We start from the raw sequence: 15,591 nt of genomic DNA, 5'->3' as shown, positions 1-15,591 counted from the left end.
ATTGGATGGCACCTACGGCAATGCAGCACTTCAGTACTGCAATGGGCTGCCGACCTAGATGAGTCAGTCCCTGACGAGCTCAAATCCACAACCATATGACCTTAAGTCAAGAATGATACCAACTGAGTCAAGTTGAAGTGAACGGTGTTGAAAACTTCTGAAAATACTTAAGTATCTCCCAATAGTGCAGCCTAAATGAATAATATGGGTATTTCCCATAGAAGAGGGCCATCTACAGTACAACAGTTTTTGCTATCAAATATAAGGTGCCACTAATTATAATTGTAAACACATCATGAATTCCGAGTATTTGGCAACTTAAGCCCAGTCTTTGGCACCCTTTTTCTAAAAATACATAAATATGGAAAGCTATAGTGCAATTTTTGTCCTCTACCCTCACGCTGCTCCTGCACCCTCCTCCAGATCGCTGTGATTGTGGATTCGATGGTGCCAAGAGTTGCATAGGTACAGATGAAGAACAATTCGTGGAAGACGACAATAACTTGCATTTATATAGCACCTTTAATGTAGTAAAACGTCCCAAAACGCTTCACAGGAGCATTATCAGACAAAATTTGACACCAAGCCACATAAGGAGATATTAGGACAGGTGACCTAAAGCTTGGTCAGAGAGGTAAGTTTTAAGGAGCGTCTTAAAGGAGGAGAGGTAGCGAGGCGGAGAGATTAAGGGAAGGAATTCCAGAGCTTAGGGCCTAGGCAGCTGAAGGCATGGCCACCATTGGTGCAGTGATGAAAATCGGGGATGCGCAAGGGGCCATAATTGGAGGAGCGCAGAGATCTTGGAGGGTTGTAGAAGTGACATAGAAGTATAGGTGATAGCTTGTTTCACCAGAATTCTTTTATAGATTGATTTTTTTTAAGTTCCTGTAAATTTTGCCTCATAATTTGTCTTAGGCCTGTAACTTTCACTGGCAAGTTTTGAAGAAGCTTTGGAAGGTGGGGACAGATATAGCAAAGCAACGGTGTTTGGGAAGAGAATTCAAGAGTGAAGTGGCATCATAGCTGAAGGTTCTGCCATGGATGGTGGAGTGTGTAGGGCTGAGGAGAAAGCAGGAATTCAGAGTAGGCCAAAAGCAGAAGAGTGGAGGGTGCAAAGTGCAGGAAGTTTGAGGTGTATAGTGAGGCAACGAAGGGATTTCTAAATGAAGACGAGAATTTTGCAATCAATACATTGGGGAACTAGAAGCCACTGGAGGTTAATGAGGGCAGGGATCATAGGTGAGCAGGACTTAATGTGGGATATGATGCAGGTAGTGGAGCTCTGAATGAGCTGGGGTTTCTATGGGGCAGAGGTCTGGAGCCCAGAAAAGAGCATTGGGGAAACCAAACATGGAGGTGACAAAGATGTGGATAAGAGTTTCAGCAGCGTTAGGGTTGTGGTAGAGACAGAGACAAGCTATACTTGGAGGTGGAAATAGATTGCGTTGGTCATGAACCAGATGCAGGATTTGAACCTCAGCTTAGGGTCAAAACAGAACATTGAAGTTATGCACGGTCAGGTTCAGCCTGAGCAAATAGTTGGGAAGGGGGTGGATTAGTGTGTAGGAGCCAAACAGGGTGGTACCATTCAAAATATACATCACCATAGGTCAAATCACAACTGTAGTCATGCGTCCAGGCGTTATTTCTAGTATATCCTGGTGTAGAAATTCCAGGGAGATTATCCAATAGTATTTAATTTATAACATTACCAATTATCATGTCTATGGTTGATTTTTTTTTAAGCAACGCCACAAGAATATAAACATTCATTTTTCTTTAAAACCTCGAAATTGGGTACATTTAATATTTTCCTCAGTCTCTTCAGAAAATAAAAATATTTTTTCTTGATATTCAACTAAAAAGTGTCAAAGTATAAGAGAAATACGAGGTTAGTCATTTTGTATTATAGTGAAGTCATAATGAAGACTTTTTCATTTATCTGGCTAATTCGAGCTGAAACACAACAGAACAGTAACCCTTTTTTGATGGTTTGGGGGACATTTGTTGCATTGAACAGCTTCCATTCTTTGGTCTTTCATTACAGAAGCCACAAGACATTCCAATTTCAATGATAACTTTCGGCATTGGAAGTCTGAAGGGTCGCATAGTACAGTGACATTTATAAGATGCTAAAGGAATTTGATATGTTTGCTGGTTAAGCAAAACATTGCTTACTACGTAACCGACAAGCAAATTATTCCAAAAGATGAACTTATTGATTGAACTGCCATTCTAATATATTACCACAGCGTTCATGCAAGAATTCCAACATCATCGTTTATTGACCTCGAGGTTCAATACTTCTCCACGGTGCATCTGGTGTATTTTATCATCTGCTGATAGTTACAGGTTGAGGTTCTTTAGCCTATACCTACTGTATAAATATTGGTTCCATATAAGCCTGCATTGCATAGATACATTAGCTGTTGTTCTAGTAGTTCAATAGAGATCAGTGCCAGGATGCACCTTCGGTGACCTCAATTTAACTTGTGCATTTTTAATGGCATTTCTGGCAACTTTGAAATGGGGAAGAAAAAAATGAGACTAAAGGCCACTGTAATATCCCACAATATTTCTGGAGCAGAGCATGGCTTCCATACACTTAATGTACAACGATTGGATGGATAGAAGGGGCACAGCTATGTTGTCCTCCACAGTCGAATAGTCAGCTGGCACTAACTGACCAGGCCAACACCTGATGAATCGCCAGGCGGGAGGGGTACTGGGAGGCTATTAGTCCCTGCAGCATGAGGCTCCACTTTCACTCAAGGAGAGAAAAGAAAACTGAGGGGGGGGGGGGGAGGGAGGAGGAAAAGAAGAAAAAAATGAACATCCATGAACTTCTGTAATTTTTATTATAAAAGTAACTTCTACATGACAGTAGATTGCTTTATTTCTTTTTAACTGCTCAATTAAACTTGACAGTCAGTGATTACTTAATAAAATATACCATGAAAACAATGTTAACTAATGCACAGAATGCACTGTTTAGTTCTGAATGCAGCCACAAAATTAAAATTAGCACATTTTCCAAGACTGCAAATTAATGTTGAGGCAAAAAACACTTATTGAATGTAATTTCATAGATTACATGCAGCGATCTGCAAATTATTCTGCTCCATTTAAGACCATTTAGAAAATTAGCAGCCCTTTCTAAAGCATTTGAGAAAAGGTTGTTAGTGGTATGCCTTGAATTTAATATAATATACTGCACGGATTCAGTTACTTTTCCCTTTTATAACTTCACACATTTCCTGTACCCCTTCTTCAAAGTTTGCACTCAAAAGAGGAACAAATACAATGCATTTTCTAGATCAGTTTAAACACTTCAGCATAAATATATCAAGAGATTCTTTTACACAGGGCCCAGAAGCTAAAGCTGAGAAACACATCATAGATTTAAACATGCTGTCTCTGCATGAATTCATCGTCACTTAAGTCTGAATCGTCGTCATCTACCTCCCCTTCAATGACAGATCGTTTTCCTTTGCAACAGGAGACAATTAGCCCAATTAAGAAGGCCTGTGGACAGAAAACAATCCTATTAATGCAAAGCAAAGCACTCACTGGAAATTTAAGGCGGCGACATTTCAGACGAGAATTGTCCACAGTTACATCATCGACTGAGTTATAGAGACGACAGTGGAATCCGGGGCCTCAGAAAGTCACCAACCTGAATGTTGTGTTCAAAGCACTGGGGTAACACTGTCAATGCCAAGCACTCCCAGGTCAGGTAAAGCAAGGCCAGCTGTAAAATAAGGCTCCCTCTACTCATCACAGTTTAGCTCAAACCTCTGAAGCACACTTCTGACTACAGTAGTGTGGCATTTCCATTTTCCATAAGTGGCATCTCTTTTTCCTTTGAGTGAGTCTACCAGTTTAGTGCCAAATGATGGCTAGTTTTATATCCAACAAAATAAAATAAAGTTTGTAAAATAAAAGCCTCTCACATTCTGCATACGTCATTTTGTAAGCCTGGCCCAAAGGTCATTGCCTGCTGGTGAAATTCAGCACCGACTCAGCCCCTCTATCCTCAACACTGTTATTGATCCTGCTGCTAATAGAAGAGATTATGGCGGCTAGGTGCTGTAGGCAGCAATTCTCAGGAGAACCGACCGGGCCCCCCACTGCTGCCCAACGCAATGCTGGAAGCCACAGAACTTCCACCCTGTGTAGCATTTCTTTATACCTGCCTATATATGGCAGATGTACTTACATCCCCTCCATCACTTCTGGCGGCAAATCTCGGAAACGGTGGCAGCGATGGGACAGCCAATCAGCTTCAGCTGCCTTTCCCATCACATTCCACCGGAGTTAAGTTGGCTTCCTGACATAACTAGCGGAAAATTCAGGCCCTGTGTTTTTCCCTCCAGTACAAGTGAAGGAATGTTGGGTATATAGATAGCTTAAGTTGCAAAGCCAGGCATATATGATTCTACTGGCAGGCCAATGCTTTGTAACGGCCTAATATTTTCTTGTAAGTTTTAGAGAGATCATTACAAAGATTAAAAACTGACCAATAGCCAAATTAAAATAGCAACAAAAACAATGTACTTACTGCAATGAATGCCCAGTTGCCGAAGTAGTACACAACATTGAAGAACCAGAACTTGTGAAGGAAGAGATATGTCCGTGTCACTGTGCACTGATCTAAAGTTTAGAGTAAAGACAACAATCAATGACCTGGAATCAATAAGTGTGTTTGACAATTCACAATTAAAATAGGGTCAGGTCACAGCGGCAATTTGATTCGGTTAAATTTCCTCAATTACTCCCTCTTCCTCTTCGCCCCGATGTTCTTCCCACTTTTGCACTCTCAGAGGTGCTGTCTTTCAGATGAGATGTTAAACCGAGGCCCCGTCTGCCCTCAGGTCCCGTAACATTATTTTGAAGAAGAGCAGGGGAGTTCTCCCCGGTGTCCTGGCCAATATTTATCCCTCAATCAACTAAAACAGGTTACCTGATCATTATCGCATTACTGTTTGTGGGAGCTTGCTGTGCGCAAATTGGCTGCCGCACTTCCTACATTACAACAGTGACTACACTTCAAAAGTACTTCATTGGCTGTAAAGCACTTTGGGACATCCTGAGGTCGTGAAAGTTCTTTCTTTCCTTTTGCAGAATTTTCTGATTCATGCTATGCACCATTTGAGTACTGTACCCAAGTGACTATTCTTCATGCTCGAGCAGGCGATTAGGTTGCAGCAGCAACATAGCCAAGTTCAAAGCTGTTCTAACCTGACAACTCAATGTCAGCCATTGGGGCCAGGAACCTGAATGGATATCCTCCTCCTCCCCAGCACAGTGTACCTAAATAATCAGTATATCTACATTTAAATAATGCACAGGAACCTTTTTAATAATTGAATATTTTGTGCCGTTAAAGGAAAAGCCTGCTGCAGGCATGACTCATTTATCTATCGCACATTAAATGACAGCTGTTTCAGAAACGCAGTACTGAATAACACTGCATAAGTATAGTGCTGAAGAAATACAGAAACTATGCACAAGGTAAGTTTGTTTCTTAAACTCACAACATTAAATGTAGTGTGTGGCCTTATTTCAATGTACCTAGTAATTTCAATTTGAAATGGGCTAAAACAAAACAGATGAATTAAAGCCATATGAAAACTTAATGGAAATGATATGTAAAGGGTCACCCTACCATACATTTCACTTGACTATTCCAGTGCTTTACTGGCCAGCCTTCCATCCTCCACCCACTAAACTTCAGCTCATCCTTTCATCCCTGTCCTTGCTGACCGAAACTGGCACCCGGTCCAACGCCTCCAATTTAAAATTCTCATGTTTAAATCTCTTCATGGCCTTGTCTCTCTCTATCTCTATAACCTCCTTTCGCCCGATAACACTCCCAACCTCGAACTCTCCAATACTCAGACTCTGGCCTCTTGGGCACCCCCTTCCCTTGCCCCACAATTGGTGACCATGCCTTCAGCCACTTAAGTTCCACATAATGGAATTCCTTGCCTAAGGCTTTCTGCCTCTCCACCTCCCTCTCCTCCTTTAAGACCTTCCTCAAACCCCACCTCTTCACTCCTCCTGATTATCGCCTTCTTCGTCCATATGGATATATACGTGGAAGCTGACCCTGTGCTTGTGAATGATGTCAGTGAGGGTCGGCACATAGATGATGAATAGGAGGGGACCAAGGACTGAGTCCTGTAGCACACTGGAAGTGGTAGTGTTCCCAACAGTAAAATCCAACATAGGTAGCTCATGAAACAACAATGTAAATAGTTTACAAGTAGGACAGAAAATAAATGGGAGTTAATTTTTGACGATACACCTTTTGCAGTATTAGGGAGGGAGGACTTTTGTAACTCATTATGCCAGTGACGCATTTCATACAGTGTTAAAATTCAATGGGATTAGTTTTGTTGCAATATCAAATAGAATCTTTTTGGTAAATGATGGTTCATGGTAATGGTTACCATGGTATGGTTAAAAGCCAGTAGTGCAGAGGTATTTTGTCAGTTAGGCAGAAACTGAAAGTGTCACATATATAGAATTAATACTTTTGAAATGATTAAATTAAGAATTGGATTAACAAAAATATGACATCAATTGCTCCATTTTTGTTCACATATCTATATCGTTAAGATTTGCAGCTGGCACCTGTTGTGATAAACTGTCTGACATTTACATTTAGGTGGTGAAAGATGCCAATTAGCTTAAATTTTAAGCTCTTAAAAAAGAAAGCACCCGAGCAAATCACATTTAGCACATTCAAACACGCTGCACACTTTGCACTCTCAAAAAACTCAATCACTAAAACAAAATCGCATCTCAGAAGAGAAAGCGAAGTGGCCTTCAGATGCCATAACCATTTTCCCCTCAGTTCTCGCCCCCACTATTTTAGGGATTGCACTCTGCTCCATCCCCTCATGTCAGGACTCCTCCTCCTACACGTATCCTATCAGCCTAGTTCTTCCCATTTTTGAATGTGGCATTTTTTCTTTGATATTTTGAGGTCGCTATGCATGTGCAATCTCTCTGACGCAAACGTGCAGGATTTTTCTGAACCATACTGAACTACTTGTACCCCATTGTGTTATTTTTTTTCCCCTCAGTTATTGGCACTTTTGGTGACATTATCACACTAATTTAGGTTGGCAGATGAGATGAGATGACAATCAGATCACAGAGTCAAAAAAAAACATAACTGGCAGGAGAAAATAAAAAGGTAGAGGAAAACCAGTGATAGTAGGGGGGGGGGGAAGGATTCAGAGGACAAAGTCAAAACTTTTAAAGGAATTAAAGGAAAAGGTACTAAGAGAGGAAAACAAAAATACAGTTCTATAAATCTGGAGTACAGTGCCCAGTTTTAGTCCTCCACATGGTGGGTAATATAGTGGCTTTGGAAAAGGTCCAGAGGAGAACTACAGGAATGATTCCTAACTTAAAGAACCTTAGTTACTCAGATAGGTTCAAGGAGTTTGGTCTATTTACTTTACAGCAGCGTAGACTTAGAGGTGATCGGATAGAGGTCTATAAAATAATTAAAGGGTTGGATCACTTGAAGATTATTTCAGTTTAACAGATTGGGGAGAACCAGGGGACACGAGTTTAAACTATATAAGAGTAGGAATAGACAGGATGTTCGGCCTTCTTTTCCCAGAGAGTTGTGAGCTTCTGAAACGTGTTGCCAGCTGGTGTAGTGGGTGCTGACTCTCTGCCATCAAGAGGGAGCTGGACTGGTTCCTGACTGGGGCAGAGATTGCATCACATAGAAGGCAAGTGTCTTTATAGATAACACTTGCTCCATGTGATCTCCTGGACTGGTGTGGATCGCATAAGTGGGTTGGAGAAGAATTTTCCAGATTACATGGCTTGGAGGGGGTGGGGGGGGGGGGCGCGGGGAAGGGTGGAGGAAGAGCTTAGTCATGAGGCTCTGGCCATCATGGTCTGGGGCAGGCTTACTGGACAAGCTGGTCTTTTCCTGCCCGTCAATTATGTCTGTTCGTAAATACAGAACTAAAAATCAGCAAAGAAAGAAACAAGAGTATTAAGGAACAGTAAGAGTAATGAGCAGTAGATTGGGATGGCACATATAAGGCTGCACTTAAACTGCCACTTTTGGGTCTCTGCTAGAACAGCTTTAACATGAAAATGCCAACATAACGCTGGAGCCAGGTCCCAAACTGATTCTGGAATACAATATCAAGTTTTGCAAAACTCCTGCCCATCTCACACCATTGGCACAGGTCATTTCATGACTTTCAGTTTCTGCCTTATTGGTAAGACCCCAGGAACCACCTAGGGCAGTGTTTTCGGTGTCAGTCATGGCCACAGTGCAGTAGCAGTGCTGCAAAAACCACAAATGGTGGACCTGGTCTCACCTCAGCGTACCCATGGTCAACAACGCAGGAAATTTCCTACCATTAAAAAAAGTGTTATTTCCAGTAACTAAGAATATATACATTTTTACATTATTCAAATACAGAAAAAAGACAGAACAGCTAATATTTTTCAAAATTTGCAGATGACGCAAAACTTGGAAGTGTAGCGAACAGTGAGGAGGATAATGATAGATTTCAAGAGGACATAGACAGGCTGGTGGAATGGGCGGACACGTGGCAGACGAAATTTAACGCAAAGAAGTGCAAAGTGATACATTTTGGTAGGAAGAATGAGGCGAAGAATTATAAACTAAAGGTTACAATTCTAAAAGGGGTACAGGAACAGAGAGATCTGGGGGTATATGTGCACAAATCGTTGAAGGTGGTAGGACAGGCTGAGAAAGCGGTTAAAAAGGCACACGGGATCCTAGGCTTTATAAATATAGGCATACAGTACAAAAGCAAGTTATGATGAACCTTTATAAAACACTGGTTCAGCCACAAGTAGAGTATTGTGTCCAATTCTGGGCACTGCACTTTAGGAAGGATGTGAAGTCCTTAGAGGGTGCAGAAAAGATTTACTAGAATGGTTCCACGGATGAAGGACTTCAGTTACATGGATAGACTGGAGTAGCTGGGGTTGTTCTCCTTAGAGCAGAGAAGGTTGAGAGGAGATTTGATAGAAGTGTTCAAAATCATGAAGAGTCTAGACAGAGTAGATAGGGAGAAACTGTTCCCATTGGCAGAAGGGTCAAGAACCAGAGAACATAGATTTAAGGTGATTGACGAAAGAGCCAAGGGTGACATGAGGAAAACATTTTTACACAGCGAGTGGTTATGATCTGGAATGCACTGCCTGGGGGGGTGGGGTGGTGGAGGCAGAATCTATTGTGGCTTTCAAAAGGGAATTGGACAAGTACTTGAAGGGAAAAAATTTGCAGGGCTATGGGAAAGGGCAGGGGAGTAGGACTAGCTGGATTGCTCTTGCAGACGGCCGGCACAGCTCGACGGGCCGAATGGCCTCCTTCTGTGCTGTAACCATTCTATGATTCTATACAGCAGAATTGATTTAAACTATGTGCTCGCAAATCCTTCTTTTCCTCAATGACGCTGATAACATCGGAGAGGGTGAATTTCAGGGTCGAAGACATTGTACTGTAAGGGTAGGTACATATAGATTATTAAATAAATAAGTGAGCTGAATAACATGGAGCTAAAAGCGTTGTTAGGTTAAAACACATAGGTTTTTAAGATAGGCTTTTGATCACAGCAGGGGGGAGTGCAAGAGAAGGAAATTACTCCAATATAAAAAGGCAATAGGTTTCTGTTACTATAGAGCATAACATCAAAGATTTGTATAACAAAGACTATGACTTGGGAAAAACAAGGATAGAAAGCAACTGTATGGTGTCGGGCCCCTCATCCCTGTCTAGCAATCTGTTCAAAGATCTAAGGGTCATAAAACACCCAATAGAGAGAGTTTGAATCCAGCAGGAGCTAGACCATAAAAGAAAATGGTACAAAAAGGGATACAATGTTCCACTCAGTAGGAACTCTTTGACTACCTTCAAGACCAGTTAACATGAACAGCCATGCTCGCGATTTCCCACTAGAAGTTCCTTGCACAGATGGTTTTAGATGTAGGACTAAATGTGTACTATTCTGTATGAAGTTTTAAGATGAATGTTTTGAACCAAGAATAAATGAAGTTAATTGTCAGACATACTACTGTCACTAGCTTTACGAATCTGTTAAAAGGATAAGAAAGGAATTACCCTGACAGTGACTACTGGAGGATTCAACTCTGGTCATCTTGCAGTTATTAGGTCACAACGTAATTTTTTTTTAATGGTCAGCTCTGACGCATTGACACTGACAAGGGTACATGCTGAAAAAATAAAATTCTCTTGCCTTCAGACACACACACGTGGAAATACAAATGGGAACTTATCCACAAGTTAGCTAAGCAGCATCGAATCAGGTTTGTTATATTTGATAACCTTAACTTAGAACTCACAGGGAAATGCATGTTTCTAATGTCTAAAATTTGTATACGTTATTAGAACAATAGTATCAAATCTTTTTAAGGGACTTCTAAATTTGATTTTTTTTTAAAAAAGAGTTTGCATTGCACACATAATGAAAGAAAAGTCAATCCATTATAAGTTTTAAAATTCTCCATTTATCTTCCATCTTTTCAACATTTAACAGTCAGAATGGGACAATGTTTTTTTTAAACATGCTTTTGCTGTGAATATTCTGCTTCACATCTGCTGTAAAACTGGAACTGCAACCTCCTTAGAAGTAGCTGCTATGCAAGTTTGATATAGAAATGCATACAAAAGATCGAAAAGATTTCAAATTTTACACATATATAAAGATACATTTCTTCCTACTGACACTCAATAATACATTCGAGAGGGAGAGGGAGACGAAGAGAGGGAGGAGATGAGAGGGGGAGAGAAAATCTGCTGTTTAATAGCTTAAGGCTATATAGGCCGACACCAATCCCACAGCACTATTGCAACAAAGTTTTTCTGAAATAAACCGATAGCAAACAACTTAGAAGTTTGCTAAGAGCGCAGGCCGAGATGAAGGTGCCCCCATCAGTATAGCTAATCCACAGAACAAGAACCTCTCTTTACTGGTCTGGATAGCTTATTTACAAGACTCAACAAACCTGCAAAAAAACCAAATAAATCAATAAATAAAAATATGCCGTCTCTATCTAGGTTATATCAAGGGTTCTGTATGGACATACAGAAAGTAAGCATGGCATTTCCTCTAACACTTTCCTTGTCACTTTATTGGTAACATCCTGATTGTTACAACATAGGGTAATCTCTGACTCACCTTGAGCAATGCCATGGGTGGGGGTGTCTGCTAAATATATACACCGTTCACACACAAACATGTAGCCCTGCCAGAGGTAGAATTATAGTTTCAAGGAAGGGTAATAACATTATAATAAGTGGGATTTTATTTTAATTAACTGGCTTAGCACTAAAGACAGCAGCATCCTGCACTAGAGTGTGGGAAGATTAATGGCTTTGCAGATACCATTACGAGGGGCAGCAATTGATACAAGAACCATCACTATTACAAATGGAGGTTAATTCTAAAAAGCTTTCTTCATAACTTGAAGCTACCGTGGTGATGCTCACCAATATTATTTAGTTAGTTCCTCCTGGATTATTAATTTAAATAACTAATAGTCTCTTTGAAATATTGTATTACATTTGATAATACCCTTGTTTAAAATAGAACACTTTATATTTTTAAAAACATGCCTGATTACAAAGTGACCCAGTAGAGTAATTTAATCAAGTGGCTGTAATGAAGCCATTGACTTTAGATATTAGTAATTAATAACTGTATATCATACCATTCTTGGGAACTACATACATTTAATCAGCTTGTTACAACTGATATTTTATTTGCTACTTGAGTAGCTGTCAGAACCTACTTTAATATCCTTTATTAATGATCAGTAATTTACCCCTGGGCCCAAACACTTCCCTTTCAGCTCGATGATTCATGCATGCATGCCTCTGCTGTCAGGGCATGAAATTTTCTATTTGCCATATATTTTAGATTGTTTACTTATTAGAGTATTTCTTATTGGGTGCTCGATGTCACTTGAATAATCTGAACATACAATGTAGGATTGCAGGCTAACAAAGTTATAAAGGGCTATTTACCCTATGGAAACGTGCTTCAAAAAAAGGTAACATTCATTCAGATCCTACATTACTTTCTGCTCACATAGAAACACAGAAAATAGGAGCAGGAGTAGGCCATTCTGCCCTTCACGCCTGCTCTGCCATTCAATATGATCATGGCTGATCCTCTATCTCAATACTGTATTCCTGCTCTCTCCCCATACCCCTTGATGCCTTTTGTGTCTAGAAATCTATCTAGCTCCTTCTTAAATATATTCAGTGACTTGGCCTCCACAGCTTACTGTGGTAGAGAATTCCACAGGTTCACCACCCTCTAAGTGAAGAAATTTCTCATCCCAATCATAAATGTCCTACCCCATATCCTGAGATTGTGACCTCTCGTTCTGGACCCCCCCCAGCCAGGGGAAACATCCTCCCTGCATCCAGTCTGTCTAGCCCCGTCAGAATTTTATATGTTTCAATGAGATCCCCTCTCATTCTTTTAAACTCGAGTGAATATAGGCCGAATCGACCCAATCTATCCTCATAAGACAGTCCTGCCATCCCAGGAATCAGTCTGGTGAACCTTCACTGCAGTCCCTCTATGGCAAGTATGTCCTTTCTAAGGTAAGGAGACCAAAACTGCACACAATACTCCAGGTGCGGTCTCACCAAGGCCCTGTATAAATCCAGTAAGACATCCTTGCAAATCCTCTTGCAAAGAAGGCCAAAATACCATTTGCATTCCTAACTGCTTGCTGCACCTGCTTTCAGTGACTGGTGTACAAGGACACCCAGGTCCCTTTGTACATCAACATTTCCCAATCTATCACCATTTAAATAATACTCTGCCTTTCTGTTTTTCCTTCCGAAGTGGATAACTTCACATTTATCCACATTATACTGCATCTGCCATGCATTTGCCCACTCACTCAACTTGTCTAAATTGCCTTGAAGTCTCTTTGCATCATCCTCACAGCTCACGATCCCACCTAGTTTTGTGTCGTCAGCAAACTTGGAAATATTACATTTGGCTCCCTCATCGAAATCATTGATATATATTGAGAATAGCTGGGGCCCAAGCACTGATCCCTGCGGTACCCCAACAGTCACTGCCTGCCACCCCGAAAAAGACCCATTTATTCATACTCCCTGTTTCCTCTCTGTTAACCAATTTTCAATCCATGCCAGTATATTACCACCAATCCCATGTGCTTTTAATTTTGCACATTAACCTCTTATGTGGGACTTTATCAAAGGCTTTCTGAAAATCCAAATAAACCACATCTACTGGTTCTCCCTTATCTATTCTACCAGTTACATCCTCAAAAAAAACTCCAGTAGGTTTGTCAAACATGATTTCCCTTTCATAAATCCATGTTGACTTTGTTTAATCCTGCTGATATTTTCTAAATGTCCTGTTATCACATCCTTTATAATAGACTCTAGCATTTTCCCTACTACTGATGTTAGGCTAACCGGTGTGTAGTTCCCTGTTTTCTCTCTCCCTCCTTTTTTAAAATAGTGGGGTTACATTTGCCACCCTCCAATCTGCAGGAACTGTTCCATAATCTATAGAATTTTGGAAGATGACAACTAATGCATCCACTATTTCCATGGCTACCTCTTTTAGTACTCTGGGATGCAGATTATCAGGCCTTGGGGATTTATCGGCTTTCAGTCCCATTAATTTCTCCAGCACTTTTTTTTGTTACTAATACTAATTTTCTTTAATTCCTCCTTCTCACTAGTCCCTTGGTTCCCTAGCATCTCTGGGAAGTTATTTGTGTCCTCTTTCGTGAAGATAGAACCAAAGTATTTGTTTAATTGCTCTGCCAGTTCCCTGTTCCCCATTATAAATTCTTCCGTTTCTGACTGTAAGGGACCTACATTTGTCTTTACTAATCTTATTCTTTTTACATACTTGTAGAAGCTTTTACGTTTTGCTTTTACGGTCCACTTTTATGTTCCTTGCAAGTTTACTCTCATACTCTATTTTTCCCCTCTTAATCAATCTCTTGGTCCTTTTTTGCTGAATTCTAAACTGCTCCCAATCCTCAGGCTTGCTACTTTTTCTGGCAGCTTTATATTACTCTTCTTTGGATCTAATACTATCCTTAATTTCTTTTGTTAGCCATGGTTGGGCCGCTTTTCCTTTTGTGTTTTTGCGCCAGAAAGGAATGTATAATTGTTGCAATTCATGTTTCGTTCCTTAAACATTAGCCACTCTTGTTTTGATACGGCTGGAGAATGGAAAAGATCTTCTGCAGTATATAGGTGCAGTAACAGAGGAAGATAGGAATTGCAAGACGGAAGATGACCAAGATCCATCTAGTTCGCCTTATACTATCCTGGTAGTCGCATGACACTATTATAATGGAGTTGTTAACTAATCATGGCAATCAATGTTTATCAATTATTTTAAAACAGACCCAGAAATGACACGAGGAAAACCCCAGTGGTGGAAAGCTTTGGGAACCAAAGTCCCCTTTTTCCTCCCAAGCATGATACATTTATCACATCACTTCTCAAATTATTCATATACTGTATCCCAAAATGTTATTTTCTGAAAGAAATCTCACTAATTTTCATTTGAATGAATCAATACTAACTGCTTCCACTGACTCCCATAGGTAGTCTGTTCCATAAATTGACCACTCACTGAAATATTGTTTCCACAGATTAGTTTTGAATTTACCCTCTCCTTCAAGTGCAGGCCATGTCCTCTGTCTACCTGCTGTGAATGAACTTACTCTGAGCTATTCATTACTAAAGCACCAAAATGGTTTTGGTGGGGGGCGGGGGGGAAGAGAGGGAGAGCAAGCAGCTTTGAATTAACACTGGGGCTTCAGGCTTGTTTTGAATATATAGAAAAATAACTCACACTAATTCTAACTATAGATATACAGAAAATGTAATCCACCATTAGATATTATATCTACAATGTTTTATCGTTTTGACTGTAGATATCAGACTCTCTTTGGTATCGTAAATATTAAAGGTTCAGGATCAAAAATATATTATATCACTTCTGTAGCATAGGTGTCTCACGGTTATAATTAAATAGACTAACAAAGTGAGATTGTAGAAATACTCCCTATTCTTAAAGGCAAAACTCTAGACCAACTATCCACATCTCTATTACTTAAGCTTGGCCTGCTGTCCTCCACTCTTCCCACCACCACCAGCACAAGAACCATTAATCTGTGTGAAGTATTAGATTCTCTCAATGAATTCTGATCCCTCTAAACTTTAATTTCATTCCCATCCAGATATTTATCCCAACTTTCAGAGTTGATTAACACAGCTTCAGCTGCTTATACTGGATATTCAACATACCCAGCACTCTGTTTGTGATAGGGGAGAGCTCTGTTAATGTTGAATCAGTGTTCTCCAATTTTGCACTCTCAGAACAAGTCAAACAACTTGCTTACATCATCTGTGCTTTTTAGTCCAATCACATCTCATCTCATCTCAATATTCCATTCAAATGAAACGTTCAGCTCTGCGAGTGTCTCACAATGAAGCTTCAAGGGCTAACATTATCCATTTGCTCCTACATAAGA

General features: G+C 40.3%; 1 protein-coding gene across 1 annotated transcript in view; it reads right to left on the bottom strand.

Annotated features, from left to right (window-relative positions):
• Positions 1 to 2,839: 2,839 nt before the first annotated feature.
• Positions 2,840 to 15,591, bottom strand: part of lmbrd1 (LMBR1 domain containing 1) — a 212,174-nt gene continuing 199,422 nt past the window's right edge. The window contains exons 15-16 of the mRNA XM_067984036.1: positions 4,562 to 4,653; positions 2,840 to 3,525 (exon numbers count right to left, since the gene is read on the bottom strand). Of these exons, the coding sequence (XP_067840137.1) occupies positions 3,403 to 3,525; positions 4,562 to 4,653 (215 nt within the window). The 3' untranslated portion in view covers positions 2,840 to 3,402. The remainder of the gene's footprint in view (positions 3,526 to 4,561; positions 4,654 to 15,591) is intronic.

The sequence above is a fragment of the Heptranchias perlo genome, chromosome 5 (genome assembly GCF_035084215.1).
Source record: "Heptranchias perlo isolate sHepPer1 chromosome 5, sHepPer1.hap1, whole genome shotgun sequence".
Taxonomy (NCBI): domain Eukaryota; kingdom Metazoa; phylum Chordata; class Chondrichthyes; order Hexanchiformes; family Hexanchidae; genus Heptranchias; species Heptranchias perlo.
Note: the sequence above shows the minus strand (reverse complement) of the source record. Positions and strands in the feature narration are given on the sequence as shown.